This window comes from Melanerpes formicivorus, unplaced genomic scaffold (genome assembly GCF_026170545.1).
Source record: "Melanerpes formicivorus ecotype bairdi unplaced genomic scaffold, bMelFor1.0.p_v2 SCAF_2, whole genome shotgun sequence".
NCBI classification, from domain to species: Eukaryota; Metazoa; Chordata; class Aves; order Piciformes; family Picidae; genus Melanerpes; species Melanerpes formicivorus.
In genome coordinates, this window is record NW_027142354.1 from 15,365,527 (window position 1) to 15,385,281 (window position 19,755).

The following is a 19,755-nucleotide window of genomic DNA, read 5'->3' on the forward strand; positions in this document are numbered from 1 at the left end:
GACATAAAGAAGATATTTTTTTATGATGAAGGTGGAGAAACATTGGAACAAATTGCTGAGAGAGGTGGAGAGATCCAGATGTCCCATCTCTGGAAAGATTCAAGGCCAGGCTGGAGAAGGCTCTGAGCAATCTTGATCTACTTAGAGATACCCCTGCACACTGCAGATAGTGTGGACTAGGTGACCTTTAAAGAGCCCTTCCAACCCAGACTGTTCTGTGATTCTATGATTTCAGGTATGATATACTTGAGAGGGCTTGTACCATGATCTCAGTTATTGTACAACTTCAGAGCATCCTTTCTTTGTAGATTTATACCTAATGAAGCAAAGCTGGATGTGGCTTATAGACATTCATGAAATTAAAGTGTCAGGCTATTTCATGGTTTTGAGACTTTATTACTTGAAGAGCTCCCAGCCAGGGGGGCACAAGGGTGGGTAGGAAGAGTCTGAAAGGTAACAAGCGTTTAAAAATACTGCCCTTTCCCTTCGCGGGAAAAGCCTCAGTGCCCCAAGGACGCTTCACCTCAGCACTTTTCCAAGCACAGGCCCATACCGGGCGGGGCCTAACCATTACAGGCAGCCCCCTCTTCTTAGGGGCGGAACCCTCTTTAATAGTTGGGCCCGGGCCGGCCCGCTGCGGGACAGCACCTGGAGGCGGAGCGGCAGCGGGGCGGGCCTGGCTGTGGCCGGCGGGAGGAGCCAGGCCGAGGCGTAGGCGGCCCGGAGGGGCGCAGCCGGGATGGGAGCGTGAGACGCGGGCGAGTCCGAGATAGTACGGCGGCCGTCTGCCGCGGGGGCTGGCGCTGGTGGAGTTGTTCCCACCATGGAACCGGTAACCAGGTGGAGCCCAAAGCAAGTGGTGGAGTGGACTAAAGGTAAGAGAGGGCCGGCCGGGCCGGATTTGCGCTGCGGAACTTTCCAGTGTCGGGCTCAGGGTTGATGCGCCGTCCGGTGCGGTAGCGCTGGCAGCTGCGGCTTCTCCCTCCGGAGTCAGGCTTCTCGGCGGGCCGGTCGCATGGCCGGGGGGACGAGCGCGGCCTCTGCCAACGCCGTGACGGAACCAGCTCCAGCCCCAGCTCCCTGGCCGCCCCGCCGGCTGAGCCCCGAGACTCCCCCGACGTGCTGCTTGGGAGGGGACGGTTTACCGCTCCCTCCTGGCATGTCTCGCTTATCTGTTAGCCTACTTGTGCATACTTCGTCTTGTAGGGTTGGATTTTGTTTTGAGCTTGGATAAAGGGGAAAGCGGGCTTTGCCTGGGGCAGCGTGAGGGTGGCTGGCTCCAGGACTCGATGCACTTCGCCTGTGGTCGTGCTGGCCAGTCTACCTGCACACAGAAAGTAACTGTGCTCCTCCAGGCAGGTCGTTAACCTGTGTAAATTGGCTTCCAACGTTTCAAGCAAAACTTACTGACGGTTCGGGAAAAAAACAACCCCACATATCAGTTTTGTTAAGTTAAGCAAAAACAATGAACTAGCTCAAATAAGAAAATGTTCTTAATCCTGTTTAATGGTGGCAGGATTACCGCGGGGCTCCCGCTTGGAGAGTTGAATAGCGGCCGCTTCATCCCTGTGTCCATCTGTACCTCCCACTCCGCATCTCTCGTGTGTTTTCTTGTTTCTTCCCTTCTCCCACCTATCAGCTTCTTACTCGGTGTGATCGTGATTTAGACATAGCTGCGGAAAACCTCGGCGGGACTGAGCCGCCGATGGGGGGGGGCTGCCCCTGTGTTCAGCTCCGGGAAGCTCCTGGGAGGGAGAGAAAAAGTGGAGAGGGAGTGGGCGCTGAGTTGTGGGCTTCACCCGCCGGGTGCCCCTGCACCCCCTTCCCTCCCCGTGGGGGACCTCTGCGGTACTCGATGTCTTAGGCTTTCCCTTTGAAAGTGGATTAAATGTCACTTTTGTCATCTCTGGTCGGACCCTGTGTGTGCTTTCTAAATATCCGTTGGGATATTGCTTTTGCAGTTCCTGTGCTGCAGGGAATAAATCAAAAAGGGAAGCACCTATGACTTAGATGAGGGATTTATAATTTATGAAATGTACTCCTGTTTTCTCGTAGGACTACGTTTTAGTGTGATCATCTTGTTACATAAAGTATTTTCACAGGCTTTGCTGGAGTTGGAGTTGCCGTGAAGTTAGGAATGTTTTCAAAGGTGAAAGTTTCCCTGGATTAGGAGCAGCATTTACTTATGGCAGCCATTCCTACTCTGTCTCAGAACCATAATGCTGATTAGACTGCATGCCTGTGGTCAGCACTTGGCAGTGGTTCTGCTCTGGACTGAGGCAAATTTGGAAAGCAGGCTCGTGTTTTCATGCGGCATGAGATGGATACTACCAGCCCCTCCTGAGCGTGAACATGTGCATGAAAGGGCTGATGCCAGTGAGGGACAGTCCAAGCAGCCTTTGTGAGAAGAGGATTCCACACAAACATGCTGTGAAGTTATGCGTTAAATAACTCCCAGCAAAAGATAGTTTTGTTTTTCCGTATTGGTTTAAACAAGAGTGCATTGTTCCAATGAAATAAGCTTTTTGCTTTGACATGTGGAACATTTGTATAATGCTTTTCCCTCATTATATATTTTTTTTCTCTTGGGCGCTGAAAGTTTGTTACCTTGCCAGATTAAAGAGTAAGCCTGCTAATCATTTTAAAAGGCCTTATTATACTTGAGCATGCTTGGCCTGCTTTCTTGCATAACTTATTTTACTCTCAGGTTCCTTGAACAGGTAACTCTTTAGGTGGACCCTCAATTAGGGTTATGCAGAATAGTTTGAGGGCTGGCTGTAGTTGGGAGGTGAGTCCTCTGAGTAATGTAAACATGTGTCCTTTGAAATGCAAAGGAATAAATTAAAGACTACTGGTGACTTTTGTTTCTGCTGTTGTTTTTCAGTTTCTAGGTAAGCCTTCAACTTCTGATGCACAGCTCATGTTATGTCACTCCCTGCATGACAAGACTAATAAAGAAATGACATGTGGAAAATTTTCCTTTATGGTTATGCTTTCATCTCTGCACATTAAAACTGACACTTTAATAGCTAGCTAACAGCCTTATTAGGACAATGTTTCATAGTTTATTTTTAATCTGTAATGGTTATTTACTGTGTAGTTCACAACAGCTGGATTTTATGTTTGACTGGAGACCAATATTCTGTATTTTACATCATGAATTTATTTAATTCTCAAGGTTAGTTTTGTAAAACGAATGGAGAGGAGTTGGATGTTTGTTTTCTCGTATGTGCCATCTATGGAGGTTGATACCATCTTCAATGAACTAGTCAAACTGTGGGAGAAAGTATTTGGCTGGTGCTATCTGCTGCTTGTAGTTAATGCTGTGGTGCCATGGAGCACATCACGTATTCTAGAACGAGCAGCATAAATTACTGTGGTGGGAGATGTCAGCTATCAGTGGGGAGGTAGGTTTTGTAGATAATGATGCATGCTTATTGTGCAATGATAAAAACGTCTTGGAAAAATATAGAGAGTGATGGCAATAAAAAGTCTGATTTAATCCATGTTTATGTTCAATGTAATCCAGAATATTTCTCATATATATATATCTCCAGATTTTCTTTTTACCCTTCCAAAATCTTATTAAAATCAAACACCTATACATTTAAGTAACTTTTCCAAACCAAAAGACCATGGGAATTTCCCCATGTTCCATAAAAAAAACTCCAAAAGTAAGATGTTTGACCACTGCTGGACAGTTAGCTTAGTTGCCATTTGTGAACTTGCTCCCCACCCCCCTCTTTTTTCTGTGTGTTTTTTAAAGAGTGGCTTTTGAATGAACGTTTTAAACAGAGTAGCTCTTATCTTAAAAAGCATGTGTGTGTTTTATTGTAATTTTTTTTGGGTACAATCTAGGGTAAATACTATAAATAGCATTTATCTGGAATTTAAACTAAAATGAATCCAGAATTAGTAAGTTGAACATTTTTAGAGGTGTGTTGTCTTTTTTTGTAGCCAGGTTTTAAATAAAAGATGCTGTGTTCATCGTTACCAACAACAGCTGATACAAAACAGTTGCTTGTCTTCTCTTGCTAATTCAGACTAGAATGCTGCTACTTTTTTTGCAAACAAGGGTGTTTTTTCTGGCAGAGCGTTGGACTGACAGTAGCGGGCTATGCAGTTGGTCTGGTTAAACCAAAGCTGCTGAGGAAGAGTTGCATTCTTACTCCCTAGTAATTTTAGGTGTAAGTGAAACATTTCTCAAGCTGTGGCCAAGGATATGATAACATTGTAGCTGCTGTATCTAATATTTTCATAAGCACTTCCTTGATTTTCTGTTTGGAAAAAGGGATAGTGTAGTGATAGGTTTCTCTTAGCATGACACAACTTCAAATGGTATTTAAGGGGCGTGTTCAGCCATGAAAAGGTACCTCTTTGGCTAGCATGCTGGCTGGGTGTTGACATGGAGTTTATGCTCCTTGATATGGCCTGCACTATTTTTCTGACTATACTGAGAAGGTTGGTTTTTTTTTTTTTAAATTCATCCTTGTTGGGGTGTAAACTAACATCTGGATGGAGTTGCTGTTGACCTGCCATCTTTTCCTATGCAGGCTAAGATGCTTACTTAGTCAGAAAGTCCTCATCTGTATCTCACAACATTCCCTTGTGTGCTGGCAAGACTGAATCCCCAAGAGCTCTTCAAGAGGGATTCCTGAAGTTGTCCAGGTTATTGTGGGACAGATATATACAGCTGTGGAAGGTGTCTGCAATGAACTCCTATTTGTTTGATTGTGTGCTTGCTGTTTTCTGGTCTATTCTGGGTGCAGAATCTGTAGTTCCATGGGGCTGTGCACATGGAGAAATATCTGTCACAAAACTGACTTAATTTTACTGGCATGTCAACAGTTTGAAGGAAACTATGATCTTATGATGTGGAGAAACTTTCTGTGTTCCCAGAAAGCCCTGGCTACTGAAAAGCCCACAGCTAAGGTCATTCCTCAAAAGATTCAAGGGGGAGGAAAGCTACATATGGGATAGATCTTCCTGTGTGAGAAATGTCACTGTCTCACTAGAGAACATGGATATGCCTCTTTGTTTGCTGTAGCCTGATCTGTCTCTTTCCCCTGCCCCCAGGCCTCACATACTTCTGTGAGTTTGTGACTTCAAGCCAAATTTTACACGGTAAAGATAGTTTGATGCACTTGTGGTTAGAAGGCTCAGTTGTTGTGAGGCTGCATTACAATTTGGCCTTTGTTGCTGTAGCTGTAGACTCAGCTAGCTGGGGATCATGCATCTGCTTTGGTCTCTTTGTTGCACTCCGGGTTCGGTTATTCCCTTCCTCAGTAGTTCACGGATATCACTTATTCCTCCTGTTGTATCACAAACCACTGTGGTTTCCATTCCTGATAAAGCTTTTGGGTAGCTATACTTACAGGTATGCCTGGGAGAAGAGAGAGAAAGATGCTAATTTATGAACAGTTAGAAATTAATTGTGAGGGCCTGGTGTTCATTTAGTTTTTCTTAGAGCTATCATGCTTACCCAGGGTAACTTTAACAGGGTCAGTCATGTTAACTGTGTGTGCTGGAAGCTGCAAACCATATCTGGGTTTTAGAAACAACTATAGGTGTTGTGTAACACTGGAGTGATTTTTCAGCCTTCCTTTTCTTCTTAGGTACTGTCAAGTGAATGCTGTTGTATTCAAATTATTTGGGAAAAGCTAACAAGAAAGCCTTGGATATCTTTTGAAACAGTGTCTTGCTTTGAATGGAGAAGAATAGAGAGCTGCTTATAACTGGGGCTGCCAGAGAATCTCTTTCCTCTGTTTACCTGGTTGCTTAAAAAATACTTCTGTAGAATATTTGTAAAATAGATGATAAAATAATATTGAGTTACCACTTTTTTGCAGATCACAGGATATTAGGGGTTAGGGGGCATGTCTGGAGACCTTTGAGTCCAACCCACCTGCTGGAGCAGGACCATGCAATCTGGCATAGGCTGCACAGGAATGCATCAAGACAGGTTTTGAAAGTCTCCAGAGGAGGCTCCACCACCTCTCCAGGGAGCCTGTTCCAGTGCTTCTTGGCCCTTACGGTAAAGAAATTCTTCCTCATGTTAAGGTGGAACTTCATCTGCTGTAGTTTACATTCAATGCCCCTTATCTCCTATCACGGGGCACAAGTGAGAAGAGGCTGTCCTTCCCTTCTTGACACCCAGCCCTCATATATTTATATACAGTCTTCACTGCTCTAGGTCTCTCAGCCTTTCCTCATAAGGCAGTGCTCCAGTCCCTTATCATCCTTGTAGCTCTCTATTGGACTCTGTCAAATAGATCCCTGTCCCTCTTGAACTGGGGAGCCCAGAACTGGATGCAATATTCCAGATGAAGCCTTACTAGGGCAGAGTAGAGGGGGAGGAGAACCTCCTATGATCTGCTGGATACAGTCCTCTTAATGCCCCCCAGGATACTATTGGCCTTCTTGGCCACAAGGGCACATTGCTGTCCCATGCATAACTTCTTGTCCACCAGGACTTCCAGGCCCTTCTCCATGGGGGTGCTCTCTCAGGTAAAATTCTAAATATAGCTGACCCTGATGTATCAGTAGCAACAGATATTAGTGTATATGTACACACTAATATATATACACACACACACACTAATATATATATAAATGCCTGTAATATACATTTATTTGCAGACTGAAATAAGTGACAATGTTGTGAATTTTTACTACTGCAGTCTTAAAATCATTCATTGTTGCTAAGATCAGTGAATGTGTACATTTTATGTGTTTATATAATTTTTTCATGTTTATTTTTGTGCTGCACTTTCTTCAGCTGCTTCTGAGTTCTGTGATGATTCTTTTTTTTTTTTAATTCTCAGCTTTCCCACCCCCTGCTCAAACTATTTTAACCAAACACCAGAAAGTGTAAAAGTTGAACAATGTCAGCATTGTGCTAGAATCATAACAGGCATTAGTGGAAAGTTGATAGTAACCTTTGCAGGGAATGTAGTATATTTAAGTAGCACCTGAATGGTGGCAGTAATGTTGAGTGAAGATGCTTGCTTGTCATTAATTATTTGGAGAAGTAAGGCAGTATACTTATTAAGAGAGAGTCCTTCTAACTGCTCAGTACAAGGTGGAAAGATTGACCAGTGGGGTGGCTGCTGTATTCCTGCATTCTTTAAAGCTTTTCTTTGGGTTATAGGAAGCAATTCATACCTATTGTTGAAAAGTTCTGTAGGAAAAGCCTCACTTTTGATGGATTGTTGTGTATCTGTGGGATTTTCATAATTCTTATGATCATTCCTTACACTTGTGCCTGGGACCCCATGTTTTCAGCATGCAAATTCTCTTGGCTGAGGATCATGCCTTTCTGTTTGTACACTGTCTAGTACACTGCAAGAGCTAAGGGAAGACAAAGTACAGGGCACTGTATAAAATGCATGTTGAAATTTGTCATGATGTTTGATCTTTTTCCTAAGTAAAAGACCCTGACAAAAGGCTGTTATAACTGATATCCAACATGTGCTAGTAGATAAATTGCAGTTATGAGTGATGTGTGCATACAGTCTGTCAGCAAGTATACAAAAGCATGTGGGTATGCTGGGTGGTGCTTTTTTCTTTAATTTTGATTTCTTAAATTTAAACCTGGATTGCCTGGTTTAAATTATGCTCTAACAGATGAGTTCCTTTCAGGCACATCAAACAGATGACGGCTAGTGACAGAGATTGCAGAAGAGGTGGCAAGACTGATCAGCTTTCAATTTGTTGCATCATTTTAAGACAGTGTTTTCAGCTGCAAGTATGTAAGAGCAGGAGGAGGTAGTGAAGTACTGATGTTTTCAAGGCTGATGGGAAAAGGAAAGGTGGACTGGAAGTAATGATCTGGGGCCTCTGTAGCTTTTAAGATGTAGATAATCTATAGTATTTATGATAGTTCTTAAGGAGTCATTGTAATTGTAGGATGACTTAGAGATTTTGATGTGTTCATCCACAGAGCTGCAGTAAGAGATAGGAAATTAAAAGTACTGTTAGACTGTGAATTTTTATCTGATGTTAGGCAGGGTATACAGTCATTTGAGCTCTTGTTACCAGAGCTGACTTAGGATTCTGAGGCTATCATTCAGATCTCCTGGACCACACTTGATTTGCGCAAGGACATTGCCTGTGAGTTTCCATATGTCTGTCCCCATTTCCACTCCCCCCAGAGTACAAGCAATAACATTTGGAGGATCTGCAGGAGGTATACTAAATAAGCCTGATCTGTTTCACTGGGTCTCATATCTACATTTAACAATATCACAAATATCTAATTTTGATCAAACCTCACATGTGCTGAACAAAACCAAGCATCTGTGTGTGGTTTGGTGAGACCAGGTCATTGACCTTAGTGGCTTCTATCTACAAATAAGCACGCACTCAGTGTCTGGCCTAATCGTGTTATATTGTATCAATATAGAGTTCATGTAGTTTCCTCTAGGTCTTCACTGATACCTTTTAACACGAGGACAGTTCTTTGCCACTCTAATGACAAAATCTGTAGTTTTTTTGGACTGCTTTTATACAAGTAGTAAGGTGTAGGTAAGCAAAGCACCTGGTGTGCTGTAGCAATTAAAGCTCTGTGGCATAAATGTGATCTTATCTCATACTTTGATCAAAGGAAGGAACTCAATTTTAAAACTTAATTGGTGCTAAGGCGTCTGCTAAAGCAAGTGTTGGCACATGCTTCTAGGCTAATGATGTTTCTTGTCTTGTATGTGCAAAATTAATGTTGCTGAGGTTGCCATCCTTTCATCATTATCTTTCCTTATCTCAGAGTTTTGTATTACTGGAATGAAGTCTGCTGGGTGAATGCTTTATGAAAAGCTCTACGTGATGCCCATTTTGTCATCAAATAAAAGATGTCTTGACTCATACTGATGCATTTCTGGCCAGAACAGAAGGGAACAGCTCAAAGTATTGTTTTCTTTAGATATAATTGAATGTAGTGGGCCAGTGAGGCAGGCCAGTTAAGGGCTTCAGTTGGGCTTTCTAATTTTTTAGCCTGTAATAGACTCCAATATAATAAAAGAGCATTTCTGCCTTCTGTTGTGGTATTACTGCTGTGGCCATTTCCAAAGGTGCTTTGTTCTGAGTTGCAGGTCTTGGTAGTACTTTTTTCCTCCTGCTGAACTAGCATTGTGAAAGAGCTGTGGCCTTGCAGTGATGGCCAAAAGGTGATCCCTTGGTCACAGGTGGACATGTGAATAGAAGGATGAAAACCTACTGATGGTTGTCATTGGGGCAGCAATGTCATAACATAAGTGCTTTGAAAATTTAATTTTGAGTTGGCTGCTATCCCACTGCTGCAGGAGGCTGAATGTGTACCTGAGCAGGTATCTTAGGCTGCACTACAGAGAAGACTGGTGCCTGGCTATGGGAATGGGGAGGGAGGAGGGAACAATAAGGGACTGAGAGTTCTGTTTTTTTTCCCCTCCTGTGTAGGACTTCCCCTGAGGAAGGAAGGCTAGAAGAACAAGTTCATACATGTCTGAAGAATGTGGAGTGAAAAACATGTGCAGGGATCAGGGGGTGAGAGTATTGTAGAGGGAAATTGCAAACTTAGTGAACTGCTGGTACCTGTTCTGATGTCAGTTTTTTGGATTTACTTTTCTTTTCCCCACTGAATAGATCTATTAATGATGTTTATTCACCACTCCACCCATCCTTTGCAAAGTGTAGGTTTCTTACTCTTTGTATTTTGTTAGCTTCACCAAACAGAATTTTGAAAGGATTATGACAAAACAGCATTTAGTAAAAGTCCATAACTACCACGAGCTGTAATGGAAAGTTTAAAAGAATGAGAAGACAAAAGATAAATATGTTATAAATTGTGTGGCTTTTTTGTTGTTTTCTTGTAAAACTTGTAGTATTTGGACTTAAGCTGTACTTACCAGAGGATGTAATATCATCTGTCTTGTGAAATGGAATCCCTGTATAAACATAAAGCATCAGTTATTTCCTTGTTTAAAACTAATCCTTCACGTTTTCTCTAACTGTACATATATCTACATTATTACATATTTGTAAAGATAAACACTATTTCAGACAGTAACACTTGGTAAATAAATCCATATGTGATCAATGAAACTGGGAAATCAAACCTGCCCAAACCATTTTTATTTCTTGCTGGTTTTGGTTGCTTTTCACAATAACCATCTGTTAGACATCACTGTATTAAAAAAGAAAGTTAAGAACATGGTTTGCCCTCAGTTGTGGTTAGGATTTAATGGTAATTTTGGAGCAACATGTGATTCTAGCATTTGACTGAGAATCAGAGTCCTTGCTTGAGAGGGAGTGTGAGTTTGATGCGGGAATGCTGAAGCTGGGACATAAAAATGAGCTGACATGGACACTATGCTTCCATAACAATTATGTGCTGTGGGGGTCTCTCCATAGTGGGGGGGGTTGAATTTTTGTTTGCTTTTATGATAGTCTAATAAGGTAGTATGCAGCAAAAAAATCCAAGAAGCACAAAACTATATGTACCAGATTGATGCTCATGGTTTTGGCTAGTTGTGGTACTTTTATTCAGATTTTTAAAGTATTTTGAGAATGACTGGAGTGGAGCCAGAGTCTCTGGGTGGCTGATGAAGTGTTCATTTTGTGTTTTGCGCAGTTATTCTCTTAATTTAACATTAACACATCATTATTGCAGTTCCCCTGGTGCTTCACAGTCTGTCTTTCAGCATTACTCACCAGAGGACTTTGCTGTTACTGTCATTTTAAAGAAGTGATTCAGGATGTGCTTACCTTACATAGAGCAGGTCCAATTAATCTGGAGTAGGTTATCTATGTAGTAGAAATAGCATTAGTGTGATTATCTTGGATATTTTCATCCACTGATACATTAACATTTGTGATGAACTCCTGAAACATCTGGGCTACTTCAGCTGTCCATTTATGGCTCTGCAGTGTGAAGCATATGGTGAAGGAAAGAGATTTGCCTCTGGTCATCTGGGTTGACGTTCAAACCAGGATTAAAACATGATTAATTTAGATGTCTGTTTTCCCGTTACAGTCACGGGAGCCTAGAGGGTCCATCAGATTTGTGCTCACTGTTTCAGGGTGAGTTGAATTATGTTCATCAAGTACTAAGTAAGTCTCTGTTGAGTATCAGAGGGCTGGAGCACCTCTCCTATGAGGACAGACTGAAGGAGTTGGGGCTGTTCAGTCTGCAGAAGAGAAGGCTCCGAGGTGACCTAATTGTGGCCTTCCAGTATCTGAAGGGGGCCTACAGGAGGGCTGGGGAGGGACTTCTCAGGATGTCAGGTAGTGATAGGACTAGGGGCAATGGAATAGTCAACAATATTCAGTATTCCTAAGGTTGGAAGTGACCTCAAAGATCATCGAGTCTAACCTGTCACCACAGACCTCATGACAAGTAGGGAGGACACTACTGCCCACTGCAGGCTTGAACTCATGACCTTCCCAGTAAGGGTCTTATGCGCTACCAACTGAGCCACATTTGGAATGAAGCTGGAGGTGGGGAGATTCAGGCTGGATGTGAGGGGGAAGTTCTTCACTGTGAGAGTGGTGAAACCCTGGAATGGGTTGTCCAGGGAGGTGGTTGGGATGCCATCCCTGGAGGTGTTTTATGACCAGGCTGGACAAGACTCTGGCCAGCCTGATCTAGTGGCCCTGCCCATGGCAGGGGGGTTGGAACTAGATGATCCTTGTGGTCCCTTCCAACCCTGACTGATACTACTATGATACTATGTGGGAGTTTAAGAATGTCAGTTTCCAACTGGGTCCATCCAATAATGTCTGAAGCCAAGGAGGGAAACTTGCAGGTCCTAGTTCAGCATTGTAGATACTGGCCTTTCCTCTTTGGTCACTTGAGAACTGCTGGGGTGCAGGAAATCACAACAGTAAATGAGGGGGCATGCTTATTTAGAAATGATGTTTATGGTTAAGCAAAGGAAGCACGGCTACTCATAGGGTTGGAATACTACTAGTCATCAGGCATCTGATATACAGAAAAGTTGTTGAGTGTCATCAGTGTGACCTGTATGTGGGAGAGCTGTAATTGTATCTTGTGCTATTCAGCAGCTAATAAAAAAATTCGTGTATTTTAACACTGACTTCTTAAAATATTGCATGTGAGAATAATAACAATGCAAAGAATGAATGACCTATCCTCTGCTTTGTCCACTCCAGTGCAGTGTCTTTGAACAATGGTCTACCTTGTAAAAAATGGCAGAATTGATAACAATTGTAGTTCACTCAGGGGTGGCTGTTAGTTTTAGATCTGTGTGATTTAATTAGAAGAACTTGGAGCAACCTCTGGGGCTACTTCAGATTCTCCTATTTCGTGGTGCTAGCAAACAGCTGGAAAATGATGTCTGCCTCTGTCGTTGCTGGAAGCAAACCTTAGCTAGCCTTCAATATTTCAGGAAGCTGCTTGATATTTTATCTTCTTAGCCCACATCATAATGCCTATGTTCCAAGCTAGTGGGCATCTTTAGTGTATAAAATTGTTTCTTGAAACAAGGCAATTGACAGTTGTACACCAGGAGGTTGCCACAGTACTACTAGCAGCACTGTGTCGGCTTTTAGTGTAGTAAGATTAGTACCGGCTTCTCAGGTTGGGATATTTGGAGAGAAATTCCAGCTCCCAGTAGAGTCAGTCTCATGCTAGGTATGCCTGGAGGCTTCATTGAGCTGTCATTCACTGAAATACTCATTTCCCAAGTTGTTAGCTTGTATGTAGGCTTACAGGTTTTGCCCAGATTAATATGGCTTGGTTGCTATAGAATACTGAACGGACTGTGTGGTTTTTAACCCATGTACAATTTAGCATCATCTATGTAATTTTTTTTATTGTCCAGTATCATCCTCAATTTTCCAAGGGTTAAATGTGTTAAAATGATAGTTGGAGAGTTAGTTAATTATCTCCTGTGGCTTTCCTGACATACATTTTGCTCTTTAATATTCCTCTGTGTCATTGGGTGCTCCAAACTCTGTTCACTTTTGAAAATTAATTTTCTATTAAGATTTTAACTATTTTCATTCTGCCTGCAGCATCCCTGTAGCAGCTTTGTTAGCCATGTGAAGGGCCCTCCCTAGAGATATTTCTGGCACCTAGGAATTATGCACTCACTAGAAGCAGAGCTAATAAAGTTGCATTCTGTAATTAGTCTTAAAAAAATAATGGACCAACAAAAGTCAGTTTAGTCAAAAGCAGCAAGCAGCCAGCAATTGAACTGACTTTCCTACAAATACATGATGGTGTGCTGTTGTGCCTTAAAAGTATCAGGAAGGTTTGCCTGAAGCTTTAGCAGAGGGTGAAAAATACCTTGTCAACACTCAAACTGAGAAGATGGAATATCTGCTCATGCTTTTGCCTCTTTGTAATAACAAAATATTGTAAGAGGTTGTCAGGTGGAATGGCTGAGAGAAATATGGATCTCTTTCCTAACCTTCTCTGCTCCATTTTTACATCTAGAAAATGAGGTAGGACTCCTGGTCTGGTTGGTGGTGTTTTGGATTTGTGTATGAATCATAGTCCTCAGTCAGCTTTGCCACCACTGACCTTAGATGCCTTTGGCTTTCTTAGGGTTGTGGGTGTTGCACTTGAACTCTGATGAGGTCTCTGATGTTTTAGGAAGTAATATTGTCACTGTACACCTAACTAGGGCTGTGAGACAACATGGAATGATGAAAATATGTTGGGCATCAAATAGTTTGAAGCAATTGCTTTAGATGTTTGAAGAATTACAAAATGGACAAGAGATTTGGTGATTGTTCAGCTGATAAACCTTGGATTTTGACAGTCTGTTCAAAGGAATCTGAGATGCTTCAACACTGTTTGAACATGCTTAAGTTACTGGCTGACTCAAGGCAGGTCTCTCCTGTCATTGTGGCAACATTATTAGCATGTTTTACTGCTGAAAAGCATTGGGCTTTTTTTTTTAATCCCAGCTAGGAGTGCTATCTGTATCAGGCCTTTTATATCCTCTCTGATGCTGCCTCTCTTGCTTCAAATCTATGCTGGCTGCTTTTATTCTCTGTGGCCAGACCTCCTAGCCTCATTCTGCACATCTTTCCTCACCTGTTGTTTGGAATCCAATGAGTACTTTACCTGAATTCCTTTATGCTTTTTCATCCTTTGCACACTGCTACACAGCTCTCCTCAAAGCTGTCAGCTCTTGATGGCATCAACTTTCCCAACTCTTTACAAGTGTAGGACAGTAGCTAGCACAGTGAAATGATTGTCTGTCCAATGAGGTGGAGTGTCATTCCTTGTCTTATGTTCCTCTCTCTGTTTCAGGCTCCCTTTAGACAGAGTTTGGGATTTTTGTTCTCTGTTTTTAAGGCTTCTTGTGCGTCCTGGCTTATGGAAGGGATTCCAATGTACTATATGAAGTAACGCAGACAATTACATCAGGAGTTCTAGCTTCTTAAAAGTTAATGTTGTGGAGATTTTTAATAAGAAGTAACAAATGCATCCAAGTAATCACAGTGTCTCCTAGGAGAATCCAGTAATGACTCCTGCAGTTCTGTCCATGATGTAGAGGTATGCATTGTCAGCATTTTTTTGTTAATGTCATTCAGCTTTTGCATTAATGTGATTAGCAAGTGCTGATGGCTGGTGATTCTAATGTGCCTGTATTTATGCTTTACTGGCGACTGTGACATTGTAAGGTGCTAGTCATAAATGTTTAGTAACAGTGTAGGAGGCTATCATCTAAAAGACTGGTTATCTGGCAACTACATCAGCTGTTGCTTTGCAGCAAACTGCTCCCTGACTAGCTCATGGGTATAACAGCAATTGCATCGTTTGCAAGGGTGCATACACAAAGGAGAGGCAGATGTGAGTAATGGACCTTGCTGCAATCAGCCAAAACAGTTCCACGTGGTGGTGTGAGAAGGCAGACAAACCAAATTAAAGGGATCACCCCATTTTTTTTTTTTCTCCCTTGGGAGCCAAGAGGCAGGCAGTTTTGCAATGTTCCTTCTTGTTTCCACTGTGGGAACAGGCATCAGAGTGTTAATTACCAGAGTTCAAGAAAAGGAGCTCTTGTGACTAATGAACTACTCCTTCAACCACAAAACCCTTGAAACTTCTAAACAGCAGGCTCTTAATTGCATGTTTGAGACAAAAGCCCTAGGGCAGGGGGTTGTTGTGCTGTATTAACCACATAAAGTTATCAGGCACATGGGCTTCATGTGCTAGAGGCACAAGCAAGTTATTTAGAGTGTACTGCTACTGCCTTTAGAAAATTAGTTTGACCTGTTGAAGGATACTATTTATTTTTAGGGCCAGCAAACCTGGTCAGGAGTATAAAAATTGCCCTTACTGCAACAATATTGACCTGTTTTCCCCATGGGAAGGAGACTAACATGTTAAAAGTTGACAGGCCATGGAGGCAGCCACATTAGGAAAGTATGCTTCAAAGGGGACGGTGCTTTTTCTCTTGCCGATAGTCAGTGTGTAATTCCTGAGGTTAATATTACATGTCCCTGAATTATGTGCTCATAGTTGCTTCTATTTTATTCCTTTGGAAGAGCACTTATCTATGCTATTGTGAAGAAGCTGTTAGTAAACCAGATGGGTTGAGTCTTGGTGATGGAATGTATGGGCTGATGGAAGTCCAGCTCTGCATAAAGTGGGCTGAGGTTTTGATTTTTTTCCTCTGAGCAAAAAGGGTTCATTGGTTTTTGAATTGTTGCTTTGCCAGGGAGTTTTGTTATGCAGTTGTCCTTAAAGGCTTCCCTTGCTGAAGGTTTTGGCTTGCAGATGGGGAGTGGTCTGTCCTATCTTCTCTGTCCCAAAGCTTCTTGAGCCCAGAGAGTTCCCCTTCTAGTAAGAGGGTGTGGACTCTTGCTGTCAGCTCCGGTCTGCAAGTAAGTGCATGTTACTGGTTTCTGTGGTTCTCATTCCAACATCTTTCAGCAGAATCAGTGTGTATTTGTGAGGGGGAAACAAAAGTTGAAATTTAATTTCTGCAGACCAAGAGGTTGGTGATAGTTTTATATCTATTAGAACTGAAAATGTGGGGGGTAAAAGATGTCTGTCTTGCGTCATGTGAGCAGAACGTGATGTCTAGAGAGAGTAACTTTGGGATAAGAAGACTTTCACATTACCCTGTTTATGATATGCTCATAATGTTAGGTACTGTGACTTCTGGCAATTTGAAATAAACAGTAAAACAGACAAATAATAATTTAAAAAAAATGATTGCTGTAGTTGAAGCAGTGTAACTGTTAGAAGGTCATTAAATGGTCTCTGCTGGGTGAATTTCTCTTCATCTTTCCTCTTACAGCTGTGTTTGCCTTTATTCCCGGTGTGTTCCTTTTCGGTGATCTTCTTTTCAAGATAGTACTTTGCCATGTGGAGATATTCAAGGTGAGGCTTGACAAGGCCCTGGGCAAGCTGGGGTAGGTGAGGGTGTCCCTGCTGACTGAGGGAGGTTGGATTAGATGACCTTTGGAGGTCTCTTCCAGCCTGGACCATTCTATGTTAGTCTTACTTGGGTAGGCCCAAGTAGGAGCAGTCTCTCTGTCTCTCAATTTTCAGAGGATTTTGGACTTTTTCCTCAGTAAGGAAGTGGCTTATAGAGGTGATAACAAAGACCAGCAAATGTTTTGATGTATTATATTAGTCCCTAGAGGAGGAGCCCTGTCTTCTGCTTACCATTATCTGGAAAAGAATGAGGAGTGTCTGGTAGCCTCTGTGGTGACAATTTGGAAATGAGTTGTTATTTCACACCTTTCTGCTTATGGGTGACCATTGCTTGTGCAGAGGGCACCGCTGGAGTTGGTGGGTTTTCTGGAAGTATTGGGAGAGAGCACATAAAGATGTGTTGCTCAGTAGCAGCTTTCATTTGGGGATAGGAAGCCAAGTCTGCATACAGAGAGAATATTAGTATGAGACTGTTTCTTTGCTGTTTCTGCAACTTCCAAAAATCACTAATGCCTCTAATGTAGAAAAGAAACTCTCCTTTCCCTCCCTCTTCCCGCCACTTTCCCCTCTGCTCCCCACACTCTGTAAGATCTAATGATTAACTTGGGTGTAAATAAGGCCATTGCTATGCCTGTATGTGAGGAACAAAGACTGACAGTGACCAAACAGGCTTCCATAAATCACCTACTTAATTCTATTGTTCTGTGGCTAACAATTAGGAATATTGTCAGGCATTGAACTGAATCACCCTTCTTGTACATTCTTTCTACACTTAGAAAACATTACACCAAAATAGTACTTTTGAATTTGTTTCCAAATACATCTTTGGGCACAGTGAGAAATTTCTCATGATTTAGGAATGTGAAAATTTGACTACTAGCGGGAGATTGCTATGCAGTGCTAACTTTGCAGCCAATAACTTGCAGAAATCCAAGCTGTATTTGATCTCTTCAGGTAGTGTGGAAGTATCATAGTATCAGTCAGGGTTGGAAGGGACCACAAGGATCATGTCGTTGCAACCCCCCCGCCATGGGCAGGGACACTCCACAGTAGATCAGGCTGGCCAGAGCCTCATCCAGCCTGCTCTTAAACACCTCCAGGGACAGGGCTTCAACCACCACCCTGGACAACCCATTCCAGGGCTTCACCACTCTCATGGTGAAGAACTTCCTCCTCATCTCCAGCCTGAATCTCCCCACCTCCAGCTTCATTCCATTCCCCCTAGTCCTATCACTACCTGAGATCCTGAGAAGTCCCTCCCCGGTAAGGCTCTGTAATATGTGAGACAAAGCATTCATCCAGGAGAGATGCTGCTCAGTTGCTCAAAACAAACTACTGTATGTGAATAAAAGTTAGGAAGTTTCTGGATGGACTATAATTTATTAGTGAGCAAACTGCTTCTAGTAGTTGTCCATACCTTTGAGTATCATACAGTCTTTATAATCATCACGTGGCATTTCTACAAAAATGATGCAACTTTTACAGATGAGAGGGAGAGGATGATGAGGAAAAAAAATTAAAAGGAATTTTGTAATATTTTACTTCACATGTTTTGGCTCTAGTAATGCCATTCTGTGATTAAGGTGATTATACCTGCTTTGAAACATCAAGAGGAAAGTATATCGTATTTCAGTTTTACTCTGGAAAGTTATGTGGAGGACAAAGTATATTAGAACAGTGACTAAGCTTCTTCCAAGTCTGCACTTCAAGGACCAGCAAAACTTTGAGACTTTTACAGTGTTCATGAAATATAACTTAGTTCTTCTTTGTACTCATTCTTCTTTTCAAAGTATAATGTTAGTCATGGAGCTACATAAGGCACACTTGGTTTCACATGAAATGTTTCATTTACTGCTTCTCATTATTTCTACTCTGTACTGATTTCCAAAAACAAAACACCCACATAGAAGTTTGTAGCACCTGGTAGTAGACAACATAGAGCCTGAGAGCACCAAGAGGATGCTTGATATTTTAAAAACTTAATGCTGTTTGAAGAGCAAATAGAGGAACAGTAAGTAGAAGACAAATATGAAATGAATCTGAGTGATCCTAGACATACAGTCTCCCACATACAGGTACATATGTAGTATGCTCCCTAAAGAGTAAATTGTGTCATACATTAAGAATGCAGACCATTTATGGGGTTTTCATCCCATCAGACATCTGTATTGGAAATACAGAACTCAAAGCCTTAAGGGGAGATTGTCCAGTTAATACGCTCTCAAAAGTAAGGTTGTTAAATGGCTAGGTTTTTGCTTCAACAAATGTTAACTACTTAGCCTTATTTAAAATGCAGTTTAGAGAATTGTCCCTCCCATTGGTTCCTGTACAGCTGTAGATATGTGTGATACTGGAATTTGGAGTAGTAGTACTTGAGATGAGGGAGGAATATGGTTGTTACAAGGTGGATCAGCCACTCGGTTAACAGACTTTTTCTCCATGGGTTGCTTGTCAGTTTTGAGGAGGTATCTGCCCGGTTTTGCCTCTTGTAGGGGTTTTCTTTCTCTACCTATTCCTGTCCTTTCAGCTGTTCAATTTGCACTTAACTGAGACAAATTTTGGTAAAAAATTGATTATTGATTAATTTGTTTTGTGTGAGAACCAATTCTAAAGAAAAAAGTTGACGTACTAATTTTGAACACTTTAGCAGTAAATCCACTTGAATATTTTGTCTCAGGATAAGGTAAGAGCAGTGTCATGCAGAAAGGACTCAATTATTCTTAAGCCAAGTACTTGTAGTGCAGAGACACCTCCACCAATGTCCCACCTTCTCTGCCCCTCTACCACCCACATCCCCTCCCCCTGTCCCTGCAAATACTTAGAGGGGCAAATAGGATTGTCAGCTTTACCTGATAGGACCCTATATTAGCATGCTAGTTGTTCAACCCTCATTCCACACCATATCATTTTTCACTGTCCTCATTTTATGGCATTCACTGCCTCCTTGTCCAACATTTCATCAGTCATTGATGTGCCTTATATTCCTGAAGTCCATGGTGCCAAATACGGCCCTTCAGCAGCTCTCTGGTTCCTCCTATATGGCACCTACATAGTATATTTCCCCAAACCTGCTGCGTGTATGGGGTCATTTGCTGCCAGGCTGTGCACTAGTGTCTAGGTGATGGTGTATACTGGTTCACAACACAGCTGTTTCAACCTGCTCTTTGTTTGAGCAGCATGGGGGTTCTCAAAAGACGCAAGTTGGGTCTCTGACAGATAAGCTCTGCTGGACATAGTTGTGCCACTTTCTGCTGTTTATCCCTCATCCCCCTGCAACTTTCTGACCTTATCCTCTGCAGGTTGTGTCCTTCAACATCTTTTTCCAATGTACAGCCCATTGTACTATACTAGCTGAAGCTGCT

At 42.2% G+C, this 19,755-nt stretch overlaps 1 protein-coding gene across 1 annotated transcript in view; it reads left to right on the plus strand.

Annotated features, from left to right (window-relative positions):
• Positions 1–696: 696 nt before the first annotated feature.
• CNKSR3 (CNKSR family member 3) overlaps positions 697–19,755 on the plus strand; it is a 66,745-nt gene continuing 47,686 nt past the window's right edge. The window contains exon 1 of the mRNA XM_068151585.1: positions 697–875. Within this exon, the coding sequence (XP_068007686.1) occupies positions 824–875 (52 nt within the window). The 5' untranslated portion in view covers positions 697–823. The remainder of the gene's footprint in view (positions 876–19,755) is intronic.